At 46.3% G+C, this 14,064-nt stretch overlaps 1 protein-coding gene across 1 annotated transcript in view; it reads left to right on the top strand.

Moving 5' to 3' along the window:
• Nucleotides 1–10,152, top strand: part of LOC124149886 (galactosylceramide sulfotransferase-like) — a 49,671-nt gene extending 39,519 nt beyond the window's left edge. Inside the window, exons 2-3 of the mRNA XM_046521714.2 lie at nt 7,503–7,672; nt 8,858–10,152. Coding sequence (XP_046377670.2) covers nt 7,503–7,672; nt 8,858–10,016 — 1,329 coding nt within the window. The 3' untranslated portion in view covers nt 10,017–10,152. The remainder of the gene's footprint in view (nt 1–7,502; nt 7,673–8,857) is intronic.
• Nucleotides 10,153–14,064: the final 3,912 nt, after the last annotated feature.

Here is a 14,064-nt window from a genome sequence, read left to right on the forward strand (position 1 = left end):
TTAATGGATGGGGCGGTCAGACTGGGGGACTTGGTTGTAGGAGGCGACTTACTGGATGGAGCGGCCAGACTGGGGGACTTGGTTGTAGGAGGCGACTTAATGGATGGAGCGGCCAGACTGGGGGACTTGGTTGTAGGAGGCGACTTAATGGATGGGGCGGTCAGACTATGGGTACTTGGTTGTAGGAGGCGGCTTAATGGATGGAGCGGCCAGACTGGGGGACTTGGTTGTAGGAGGCGACTTAATGGATGGGGCGGCCAGACTAGGGGACTTGGTTGTAGGAGGCGACTTAATGGATGGGGCGGTCAGACTGGGGGACTTGGTTGTAGGAGGCGACTTAATGGATGGAGCGGTCAGACTGGGGGACTTGGTTGTAGGAGGCGACTTAATGGATGGGGCGGTCAGACTGGGGGACTTGGTTGTAGGAGGCGACTTAATGGATGGAGCGGTCAGACTGGGGGACTTGGTTGTAGGAGGAGACTTAATGGATGGGGCAGTCAGACTGGGGGACTTGGTTGTAGGAGGCGACTTAATGGATGGGGCGGTCAGACTGGGGGACTTGGTTGTAGGAGGCGACTTAATGGATGGAGCGGTCAGACTGGGGGACTTGGTTGTAGGAGGCGACTTAATGGATGGAGCGGTCAGACTGGGGGACTTGGTTGTAGGATGCGACTTAATGGATGGAGCGGCCAGACTGGGGGACTTGGTTGTAGGAGGCGACTTAATGGATGGGGCGGCCAGACTGGGGGACTTGGTTGTAGGAGGCGACTTAATGGATGGAGCGATCAGACTGGGGGACTTGGTTGTAGGAGGCGACTTAATGGATGGGGCGGCCAGACTAGGGGACTTGGTTGTAGGAGGCGACTTAATGGATGGGGCGGCCAGACTGGGGGACTTGGTTGTAGGAGGCGACTTAATGGATGGGGCGGCCAGACTAGGGGACTTGGTTGTAGGAGGCGACTTAATGGATGGGGCGGCCAGACTGGGGGACTTGGTTGTAGGAGGCGACTTAATGGATGGAGCGATCAGACTGGGGGACTTGGTTGTAGGAGGAGACTTAATGGATGGGGCAGTCAGACTGGGGGACTTGGTTGTAGGAGGCGACTTAATGGATGGGGCGGTCAGACTGGGGGACTTTGTTGTAGGAGGCGACTTAATGGATGGAGCGGTCAGACTGGGGGACTTGGTTGTAGGAGGCGACTTAATGGATGGAGCGGTCAGACTGGGGGACTTGGTTGTAGGAGGCGACTTAATGGATGGAGCGGTCAGACTGGGGGACTTGGTTGTAGGATGCGACTTAATGGATGGAGCGGCCAGACTGGGGGACTTGGTTGTAGGAGGCGACTTAATGGATGGGGCGGCCAGACTGGGGGACTTGGTTGTAGGAGGCGACTTAATGGATGGAGCGATCAGACTGGGGGACTTGGTTGTAGGAGGCGACTTAATGGATGGGGCGGCCAGACTAGGGGACTTGGTTGTAGGAGGCGACTTAATGGATGGGGCGGCCAGACTGGGGGACTTGGTTGTAGGAGGCGACTTAATGGATGGAGCGATCAGACTGGGGGACTTGGTTGTAGGAGGCGACTTAATGGATGGGGCGGCCAGACTAGGGGACTTGGTTGTAGGAGGCGACTTAATGGATGGGGCGGCCAGACTGGGGGACTTGGTTGTAGGAGGCGACTTAATGGATGGAGCGATCAGACTGGGGGACTTGGTTGTAGGAGGCGACTTAATGGATGGGGCGGCCAGACTAGGGGACTTGGTTGTAGGAGGCGACTTAATGGATGGGGCGGCGAGACTAGGGGACTTGGTTGTAGGGGGCGACTTAATTGATGGGGCGGCCAGACTGGGGGACTTGGTTGTAGGAGGCGACTTAATGGATGGAGCGGTCAGACTGGGGGACTTGGTCGTAGGAGGCGACTTAATGGATGGAGCGGTCAGACTGGGGGACTTGGTTGTAGGAGGCGACTTAATGGATGGGGCGGTCAGACTGGGGGACTTGGTTGTAGGAGGCGACTTTTTGGATGGAGCGGTCAGACTGGGGGACTTGGTTGTAGGAGGGGACTTAATGGATGGGGCGGTCAGACTGGGGGACTTGGTTGTAGGAGGCGACTTAATGGATGGGGCGGCCAGACTGGGGGACTTGGTTGTAGGAGGCGACTTAATGGATGGAGCGGTCAGACCGGGGGACTTGGTTGTAGGAGGAGACCTAATGGATGGAGCGGTCAGACTGGGGGACTTGGTTGTAGGAGGCGACTTAATGGATGGGGCGGCCAGACTTGGGGACTTGGTTGTAGGAGGCGACTTAATGGATGGGGCGGTCAGACTGGGGGACTTGGTTGTAGGAGGCGACTTAATGGATGGAGCGGTCAGACTGGGGGACTTGGTTGTAGGAGGCGACTTAATGAATGGAGCGGCCAGACTAGGGGACTTGGTTGTAGGAGGCGACTTAATGGATGGAGCGGTCAGACTGGGGGACTTTGTTGTAGGAGGCGACTTAATGGATGGAGCGGTCAGACTGGGGGACTTTGTTGTAGGAGGCGACTTAATGGATGGAGCGGTCAGACTGGGGGACTTGGTTGTAGGAGGCGACTTAATGGATGGGGCGGTCAGACTGGGGGACTTGGTTGTAGGAGGCGACTTAATGGATGGAGCGGTCAGACTGGGGGACTTTGTTGTAGGAGGCGACTTAATGGATGGAGCGGTCAGACTGGGGGACTTGGTTGTAGGAGGCGACTTAATGGATGGGGCGGTCAGACTGGGGGACTTGGTTGTAGGAGGCGACTTAATGGATGGAGCGGCCAGACTGGGGGACTTGGTTGTAGGAGGCGACTTAATGGATGGAGCGGTCAGACTGGGGGACTTGGTTGTAGGAGGCGACTTAATGGATGGGGCGGTCAGACTGGGGGACTTGGTTGTAGGAGGCGACTTAATGGATGGAGCGGCCAGACTGGGGGACTTGGTTGTAGGAGGCGACTTAATGGATGGAGCGATCAGACTGGGGGACTTGGTTGTAGGAGGCGACTTAATGAATGGGGCGGTCAGACTGGGGGACTTGGTTGTAGGAGGCGACTTAATGGATGGAGCGATCAGACTGGGGGACTTGGTTGTAGGAGGCGACTTAATGGATCGAGAGGTCAGACTGGGGGACTTGGTTGTAGGTGTGTCATCGTACCCCGACAGCCTGGTTCGTAGCTCATAATATCAATCACAGGATTGTCTCGTCCGCCGCCAGATAGCTATAATATGACCGCGTGCAGCGTTAAACAAGCTAACAAACAAATACTATCGACATGCCATATAGAAACAAGGAAAATGTTTGGATGTCTGGACAATACTGTGTGTGTGTCATCCAAGGCATTGAAATCTGACAAAATATAATCGTATGCCCTTTTTGATATATTTCTTGAAGTCAGCAGGTGGTAAAATAACTTGTCTACGACGTGCATTTGCGCGTGAATGAGTGGGGGAGAGAGAAGACAGTCGTGATTCCGGCACACGGAGGCCGCACAGATATCGAACGACATACTTGATTCTGGCAGTCCGGGTTCGAATCCCAGATGGGACTCAACCCCCAAAACTACTAGAATCTGTACTTTACTAAGAAAGTGTTATCCAAAATATAACATTAGTTACATTGGACCGTTTTCTAAATGGCACTGTGAACTCATGACAAGTGCCAGCATCACAGTTTAGTTAGCTGACGTGTCGCCAACATTTCAGTGACAATAAGAGTCATATTATCAAACTAGTTCTGGGATCAATAAATGCTACATTTTATTTTTGTACACACAACGTAACTATTGTTTGAAAGATTCTTGGTAATAATGGTTTTCTTTGTTTGTATTTCACAATACTCATATTTGACATTTAATTTTACTAAACTAAACTGCCGGGGACCAGAAAGTGTACATCAAGGTCTGATGGTGGCTAAATATGAAACAAACACGAAATGGTTATACGATGGTGATGTTTTTGATCCAGGTATCCTAGTTGTGTTTGGACCTACGTCTGCAGTATTTCTGCGACTGTTTTCAGCCTGATAACGTTTTGATAATGTTCGTAACGTTTTGTCAAATCCAATTGTCAAGTGTATACTTTCTTTTCCCCTGCAGTTTATTTAAGTACACCAGTCAAGCTAGACCAAACAGTATTATATTTGAATCGTAGAATATTTATTGTATTCTAGAGCTTCTTCTAGTCTGACAACAAAACGTTTTAAAAACCAAATATCCACGTTAATGCACGAGACAAAACGCGCGTGACATAAGCACCTGTTTCTTTCTGAACACAAGCAGTGCAAGTAACGGCGAAGGCTCGCTACGTCTTGTCATATCATATACATATTAAATACATACACCGTTCGGAAACACTGAACAATCGAACTCTTCTGTGTACTTTGTGGCCAGCTGCTGTTCTACAGAACGGAACTTTATTTGCCGTCAGTCCTATATACACGGCATATGGGCTACACGCGCACGACAAATACAAATAACACGATGGCAGAAGAGGGTTTGCAAGAGGATTTCATGATAATATTTCAATATTTGCTTTGTTTTTTCACGATTCCGAGTTTTGTACATTGAAAGAGAAACTGAAAAACTAACATACTCAGTGCAGCTGAATAACATATAGGTAGATATATCTTGCGTTCTGAGTTAAAAAAGGACACAGACAAAAATGTAATGATATTCATATCCAATATCGGATAGATGACAAAGATTACATGTGCGCCCTGATAGGGGTAATGTATTCCATCTCCCGACTTTATGTAAGCAGGAAGTCCTAAACAAGCCAAATGTAGAGGGAGTCAAGTTTAAGTTCGCTTTTGAATATACGTTAACTCGCACCTTTTGAGGAATTTGAAATATCCGCCTCCTAATGTTGCCGATTGATGTCATGTAGATTTGTAGATACGACCTTTCTTAACCAGGGAGAAGAAATAAAGTTCTCCGTCAGCCAAACATAAGATCATCCAGAATTATTTAAAATTATCTGTATACATGATTACCATTTAAATGCTTTAGAATTAACAATTGTATCTTTGTAGAGAAGCGAGTAAAGTATAGGGGACAATTTTGTGGTTTTGCTAGACATTGACTTGGACCAAACACTAATCATTCTAGTTTTAGCTGACATATATTAAGGTACTCTGCCGGATTCGCCATTATAAAATAAACATATGTGCTTTTCTTACTGGCAATTTGTTTTCTCACGTGATATGAATGTTTTCTGTTTCCTTATAGTTTTGAAAACCCTATATTTCACACACATGCAGTAGGATTGGTTTTACCATTGCATCAAACAAAAATAGTTTGGCATTTCAGTGAAAGGTTATACACGGCCTTTCCTTAGAACAAAATACACGGCCTATCCTTAGAACAAAATACACGGCCTTTCCTTAGAACAAAATGCACGGCCTATCCTAAAACAAAATACACGGCCTTTCCTTAGAACAAAATACACGGCCTATCCTTAGAACAAAATACACGGCCTTTCCTTAGAACAAAATACACGGCCTATCCTTAGAACAAAATACACGGCCTATTCTTAGAACAAAATACACGGCCTTTCCTTAGAACAAAATAAACGGCCTATCCTTAGAACAAAATACACGGCCTATTCTTAGAACAAAATACACGGCCTTTCCTTAGAACAAAATACACGGCCTTTCCTTAGAACAAAATACACGGCCTTCCCTTGGAACAAAATACACGGCCTTTCCTTAGAACAAAATACACGGCCTATTCTTAGAACAAAATACACGGCCTTTCCTTAGAACAAAATACACGGCCTTCCCTTGGAACAAAATACACGGCCTTTCCTTAGAACAAAATACACAGCCTATTCTTAGAACAAAATACACGGCCTATTCTTAGAACAAAATACACGGCCTTCCCTTAGAACAAACTACACGGCCTTTCCTTAGAACAAAATACACGGCCTTAGTAGCCTGTTCGCATGTTTCATTGTAAAAGGTGAGGTGAGGTGAAATTGGGTTTAACGTAGCGGTGAGGTAGCCTAGTGGTTAAAGCGTTTGCTCGTCACGCCGAGGGCCTGGGGTTCGATTTCCGACATGGGTACAACGTGTGAAATCTATTTCTTGTGTCACCCGCCGTGATATTGCTGGAATTTTGCAAAAGGCGGCGTAAAACCAAACTTACTCACTCTCGCCTGTGGATAATTCAGGAGTACATGTACATATTCCACTATCGTATTTACATACAACAGACAACAATCTACTTCCCAGAGTACCCCCTATCCTATCTAAATGTTGGGAAATCGGCGGCATGGCTTTCAGATATGCAGATATTAATTTATCTCACCAGCCCAGTATATCAGCACAGAACACTAACACTGTTGTTGACTTAATGTGCCGTACTTTGCCTGCATGGATTAGTGATGTTTATTGCCGGTTCCTGTCTATAGCTAAGCCACTGTGGTCGCGATACGCCGCCTAATGGAAAGGCTTTGTTTCTTGGATCAGGGAATGACTCGTTGATAGCAGTGGGAGGGAAAATAATGGAGTGTGGATCGCGGCAGCAATGAATAACGAAAATAAGTTTGAAAGAGGGAATGAGAGAGTGAGTAGGATTTTACACCACTGTTAGCAATATTCCAGCAACCCTCTGACGGGGGATACAAGACATGAGCTTCTCACATTCTAGGGAATGCCTATTGCCGCGAGGCTACCCAACCGCCCAGATGAGAGAATAAAGGTTTGATCAGTGAAATGGGATTCAGTCCTCTTTGTTAAAGTATCATGGTTATAACAGTGTTTCAGTTACACCACGTCGTGTCTGTAGAGGAAGAAGCGGTAAGCTACTAGTATACTGGAAGAGCAAAAGAGTTATTTTGATCTTCAAACATGGATATTAATGCGTCCGCGGGTAGACCTGGTGTCTCTGGAGAAGAGTATGGTCGGAACACCGGGCGTCAGGTTTTAGAGCAATTCTTGAGTCCTAACACGTTCGTGAAGCTGTATATAACGTTGAAGATTACATGTAAAAGGGCACACAGTTTATGTCAAGTGGTCAGGTGGTCAGGCTCGCTTACTTGGTACTGATAATCGTAACCCAATTGCGTGCTCATGTTATCAATCACTGGACTGCCTGGTCCAGACTGTTTACATACTGCCGTCATATAGCTGGAATATTGCTGAATGCGGCGTTAAACAACAAACAAACAAACCTCAAGCTGACACACAATAATACAACAATACTGAGATCTCATGGTGCTGTGTCGACGACATGAGGAATGTAACGGTCACTATCCCATCATGTGTTGAGAGAGCTGTATGTCGAGTGTTGGTCAGTGAGCCTATGCCATCATCACCCCCCGTCCAGGCCTCACTCTCTGTCAACTACCCACAACACACGTTCTGGTCAGCTGCCTCCCACTTAGCAGGACGGTGACGCTGCGACGTCGGTAACAAACTCTCACGACAAGCGTGCAGCCCTCACCTCCTCTACTACGGACGTGTCCACTGTTTGTTGTTGCAGATGCATCTTGGCCGGGGCAGTCACTGTGTGGACACAGTGGATGAAGGGACTAGGAGGAGGTCCAGCGACGCGTGGCGGAAGATCGGTCACAGCTCCTCGCACTGGCCACTGATGAGGCGTCGCATAAGGTGTTTGGCGATGAAGTTCAAACACAGGAACTGCTTTCTGTGGTAAGTCCTGCACATCGGATGTGTGCATCTTCGAAGGGTGTACCGATGGTTGAGATTGGCTTTCTACTCCGATTGGATTTGATTGTTTGTTTGTTTGATGTTTAACGCCTCACTCAGCAATATTCCAGCTATATGACGGCGGTCTGTAATTAGTCGAGTCTGGACCAGACAATCCAGTGATTGACATCATGAGCATCGATCCACGCAACTGGGATACGATGACATGCATCAACCAAGCCAGCGAGCCTGACCACCCGATCCCGTAAGTTGCCTCTTAGCATCGTCGCCTTTTACAGCAAACGATGATAATTGAAGACCTATTCTAATCCGGATCTTCACGTGTATACGCCGATATGAACAAAGTTTATGTTATGAAATGGTTCGAACCGATCCAGAATCATAATTGGGACGAATGTGTAATTAGAACACAAAAACAGCGTATCCTGGCAGGTAAGGGAGGTAAGTCTTAGAAATCTTAGATCACTGGGTCCTAAAGTAAGTTAGCGAGTTTTAGTTAAAGCTGTTTGAACAGAATGTCAGTTTTATCACGGCGTGACGCCGGCCTTGGACGTTTTCTTTTTGCAGTCTCATGAAAATCAGATCTTCTGCGCGTGAAGATCTGGCGATTCCTCCACAGGTTACGTGAAATTTACTCGCCCAATCAAAATGAAAGATCCCGGGTTCTTGAGCCAATCAAATGTCGGCTTTCTAAAATGAATAGGCTTTATTTCTTCACCACTTCGACTAACAATCTACTATAGCACATAAAACCGCTACAGGACACACACATGCCCCCATACACGATGTATACAACTATCAACAATATAATAGCGCGGCTTTATTTAATTACATTCGGAATTCGCCAATTATATTTGTTTTCGAGATACAGAATTCAGGTATATATATGTTTGTCAGAAAGCTTCGCTCACTCGTTCGAATCCCGGTTCGTCCCGGTCATGTTTCTAGGTTTGTCAGCATCACTTCGGGCTTTCCTCCCACATAAACAGATACGCTGTGATATAACTGGAATACTGCTAAAAGCGGCGTTTAACTCACTCACTTGTATTATTAACGTAACACACACTACATAAAACTGATCCAAGTACACTACTTGCAAACGGCCAGTGGGAGAAAACAAACAAACAAACAAACTCTCCCTGCTACGTTTACTGTTGTTGTTTACAGGTTCTCGGCGCTGACCTGCAGTTTCGGGGGCCTTCTGCTTCTGGTTGGTCGGAACTACACCGCCAGTGTTCCTGTTCTTGAGACTTACGACTTCGTCAACGGCGACCCGGTCCGAGTCGAGTTCAAACCCAGGTGGTCGGACAAATGTCACCCTGTCACTAAACTAGCCTTTCTGAAGGTCCACAAAGCTGGAAGCTCTACAGTCGCCAACATCATACAGCGATTCGGTTTCACCAGGAATCTCAACTTTGTGGTGCCAAGAAAACCGTTACACACATTCGCATACAACTATATTGGCCACAGGGGTGACACCGTGTCTAGAGACAGAATACTTCCCCCGCCCCCCGGGGAGAGCTATGACATCCTGTGGAACCACGTGACCTATAACCATGATGCATTTCGTGAGATCATGCCAAAGGACACGCGCTACATCTCAATACTCAGGGAGCCTTTTGATCAGTTCGTGTCGGCGTATGAATACTACGTGTTGGTTGGCAAGCGGAGAAACGAGACCCTTCACCAACATAGGAATCCCATAGCGGATTATCTGGACAACGAGGGACAACGGTCAGTCAGGTCCAGGATGGACCGTGTCCGCAATTCCCAGTCCTACGACATGGGTTTCACGTTCCCCGCGCTGTCCAACAGGACGGAGGCCATGGCGTACATCAGTCACCTCGATGGGGACTTCGACCTGGTCATGCTCATGGAATACTTCGACGAATCGTTGGTACTTCTAAAACGCATCTTCTGCTGGAGTCTCAAAGACATATTATATTTCCATCACAACAAGAACAACAGACGCCAGCAGTGGATGTTCTCGCGGGACCATTACGGTAAACACCGGAACATATCCAGGGCTGACTATGATCTGTACAATCACTTCAGGAAAGTCTTCTGGAAAAAGGTTTGGAGTCAAGGGTCAGATTTCTTTGAAGAAGTTCGGTATTTTAAACAACTGTTGCACCAGCTGCGAGACTACTGCATTGTGGGTCGGACGCTGGAAGTCCCTCAAAGTGTGTGGGGGGACGGGTTTGTCGTCGATCAAAGAGACTGTTTCTATATAAAAATGTCGGAACTTGCTTTCTTCGACAGAATTCTGAATACCACATATACAAAAATATCTTCCAATGCAAACTCCTTTCACAAACCGCACTGAGCGGTAGCGATATTGGTTGTTCGTGAAACGTGAGTGAGTTGGGTTTAACGCCGCTCTGAACAGTATTCCAGTTGTATCACGGCATGTCAGCTTGGCATGGGAGGACAGCCCGAAGTCAATCAGGTTTTATCATCTTCCCGAGGCAAGAGAGTTAACTGACTTTAAAAGTCCAGTTTCCACCCTTGCCGAACTAGGCTGGAATTCCTAGGCTCGATCGTAGCGCCACCAGTGGCTGTTATGAGTTATGTCCCTTCTATGCCTCTCCTATGGACCAATCAGATTCCACCTCTCGTATCATTTGCATTTGCTTCAAACAAAATGGCGGCGCCCAGACAAGAAAATCTGATCGACAATCAAGATGTATATCGCGATAAAACGGGCCTTACATCGCGAAGTGCTTCAAATCATGTGATTACACCTTGATTACAAAACTTGAAAAGATTTGAAAAATATCTGTTGACAACGAGTTAGCGGTGCACATGTTTTGCAAATCCTGCAATCGACAGAACTCTGCATGACAGTTTACGAACCGGATTTCGATTTCGGTGCGCGATTTTGATTGCACTATGCATAGACTCGTTAGTAAGCTCCATAATACCAGCCTAGTTCGGCAAGGGTGGAAACTGGACTTTTATATATCAGTTAACTCTTTTGCCTCGGGAAGATGGTTTTATAGGCGTTAGTTGAACACTGGGGAGACCCACGGGCCCGGGGGTCGGGCGGACAGGCATGAATTGAAGAAGGAAACTAGTGGGTGTATTGTACACTGTACGTGGCGTACTGTATGTGAGGGAAGAGGGAAGATGCCTTTTACATGGAGGGAGTACTCCATAATATTGTATATATCATATTATGAATAAAAAACAAAGTAAATACGAACTCACAAATATTGTATCTGTATGTAGTGGCGGATACATTCTGTGAAGGTGTGATCAGAGGCCATATAATAGATGGTCTCTGGTGTGATTCTTTGAGAGCTACGATCGTTTCAGCGTTAAGAATTTTTGGGACAAGGCTCAGATAAATCATCTACAGCTGGACACACGTGATCGATGACACATTTGCATCTGAAAGTGGGTCATGATTTTCGAAGGCCACGTTTTTGTTACACTGAAACCTCGTTAATCTTTACGTAACGTCGCCCGGATTAACACATTTCCAGATTAACCCGTACAGTACAATGGAGAGGATCCCGTGACCGCCTGGTATGCCGGGATTCAGGACGAACGGGGTTCACTGTATAAGATACAGACTAAAAGACATGTAAACATTTGTCACTGTGTATATCCTTGTAATAAATACACAGCATTCTGCAGAATTCTGCATTAAGCGGAACTATTATTCTGCTACTTTATCCCGCCTGGAATATTATGAAAAAGAGTATCATACTTCGTACCGGATTTATGGCCATTCAAGACAATAGACGTTTCTAACGTAATCGTAGGGACAAAGCCCCAACCACCAGCAGCAGCTTCTCGTGATCTGCAACCAACTGAACCGTGTGCACCAGATAGATGATAAAATGTCATCACTGTGAGGTATCAGTAACCGAACTGTCAAGTTTCAACGCTTCACTTGTTGTCTAATGACTTGCACGTGAAATCACCACATTCAGCTTGGAGCTCTAAGTCAGAATCTGAATCAGTTGGTTGCTTCATTTCATCAGGTTTCAAACCACAATAATATACCTCAGATTCAAACAGCTACACTCGGTCCACTCAATCCATACAGGAAGTATCACATGACAAACATGACATCCATTAACCTCATGAAATACCTCAAAGTGTCTCTGTTTGGTTTGTTTTTACGCGATACAGCGTGTTCTTCTAATACTTCATAAGTTGTGATCTGGTGACATCTTGATGGAGATTGCGGAAAGTGCCGAGTTGGCCCGAATGAGTTGATGTGCACTCCGTGTTGAGACACCTCGAACATATAAACTATTCACACACAAACGTTTGACGACGTATAACGAGAATCTCCTTCAAATCAGGCAACAGTGGAACAGGTGTGATAGGTCATGGGTAGGGTGAGGTTGTCTCTCGCACAGGTGGGTAGAACAACTGCACTCCTAGACTGGAGTAGTCGCGATTTTTTTTTCATATCATATAAATAATGTATCATGTAATAATAAACAAACAAACAAAAGGCAACAAAAATAAATAAATAGAAAACATTGTTCAAGAATGATATCAAATCTAATAACGTTTCGAATATCTGTGTTTCCGGGTGTTTTCATGCATTCGGAACACACCAAGGAAGAGAAAAGAATATACCTCTGATTTTTCTAAATTATGTTTGAAAACATTATGCAGGTAATAGAGACTGCTTGTGGTCTACTGCACAATGACGTGCAATAACAACGTACACTCAGGGAGCAATCTGAGAACCCGGATGTAAGCATCAGGCGACATGCGGCACATGCGGCACATAATACCCTCACGCCGGACACTCGCTCACACGACACCGCCAATATTCTACAGACTGTCATGCCAGAGCATTGTGTCTATCTCACATTCAATACAGCCATGGTCGCATTCATACTAAGTATACCCCCCTTCCCACACACAACAACACACGCACACGCACGCACGCACGCACGCACGCACGCACGCACGCACGCACACACACACACACACACACACACCACACGTGCGTGTGGTCCGTAATTCGGAGACACCATTGCTGTGATCATTAATACAAAGATTTAGCTTTATTAGCATTGAGGAGAGGTGGAACGTGGAGTAACTCTTTAAAAAACCGTGATATGTGGTCCTAGGTCGTAGCTTATCAAATATCAAAACATGTAAAATAAGGCATAACTAGTATATGTTGTACCGCATAACACATACTAGGACTTGATGATACATGCAGAAATGCCAAAGTAACGGGCAAACAGTTGAAGCTCCATAAACCATATAGTTTCAGAGGACATTTTGAAAATGTATAGTTAACGAACAGGCTGACAAGCGCTACGACACAACCTCACTTGGCCTTCAGCAAGGTGAGCTAAATATGTAGGGTTCTCAATAATACACCTGTATTTTTTTCACATTGACATGTTTAGATTGTTAACATACATGCTATAATACAATTCAAGACGTAAAAACAGTCAAAGTAAGATTCCCGCCGGGAGAGCGAAATGTCGCTTGATCGCCTGACCTCATCTTACCAAAGAGGTAAAATATGGTACTTGTTGTTACCCTGCCTGCCGCCAGCATTTAGGGGACAAAACAAGACCGGCTCGAAGTCAATAAATTGTGTCTGTGTGAGGTATCCATTCTAAACTGTAGCATGATATCTCGGTAGTTCAGCACCATAGCGCTGGCATAAGCTTGCCCTAGTATAAACAACCATGCACACACATGAATTGCACGTTGGTATAAGATGAATTTATTTTGACCACAACGTCAAATCCCATTTCACCTCACCAAGTCACTCACTTTACTACAATGACAGCGGGGCTCAAGAAGGCCGAATGAAGAAACAATTTAACTAGCAGTCCTAGCAGGAGATTGGGGATTATTTTGTTAGTTTTGGTAACTTTTGTCAACTGTGATGCCCCATCATATCACCCTGAAAGGCAAAAGAAAGTATTTTCATCTGCTATCAAACCAGGCTTTGTTTCTCATTTGTCAGTAGAGCTGCCCGTATGATTGAAACAGATACAGGCCCCCACAGTCTTCTGGACATGAAAGCATGTGAGAGCACACACGTCTCGGCTAAGGAAAACTTTCGCAAATGTGGTTTCAAGATTAACTCGAACTGCACAATGTTTGTCAAAGGGCACACTGCCAGATACCAATGCTGAACTCCCCCCCCTTTCCTGGGCACCATCCTCTCCCAGCTTGCCTCCTGGAGCCCTCCTTCCAGGCTGCTAATGTTGGCCGTGGTGATTGCCGGTTAGAATAGGTCCCCAGCAACCTATGCTGGTCGGATGCTAATCGGGGTGCATGCGCAGTAAATATTTTACGTATAAGGAAAATGGGCGGAGCTTACTATTTATAGTAACCCACGTGTCTCAATCTAAAATACATGTGGTAATCGG

The sequence above is a fragment of the Haliotis rufescens genome, unplaced genomic scaffold (assembly GCF_023055435.1).
Source record: "Haliotis rufescens isolate VD_foot unplaced genomic scaffold, xgHalRufe1.0.p SCAF_4, whole genome shotgun sequence".
In the NCBI taxonomy this organism is placed as follows: Eukaryota; Metazoa; Mollusca; class Gastropoda; order Lepetellida; family Haliotidae; genus Haliotis; species Haliotis rufescens.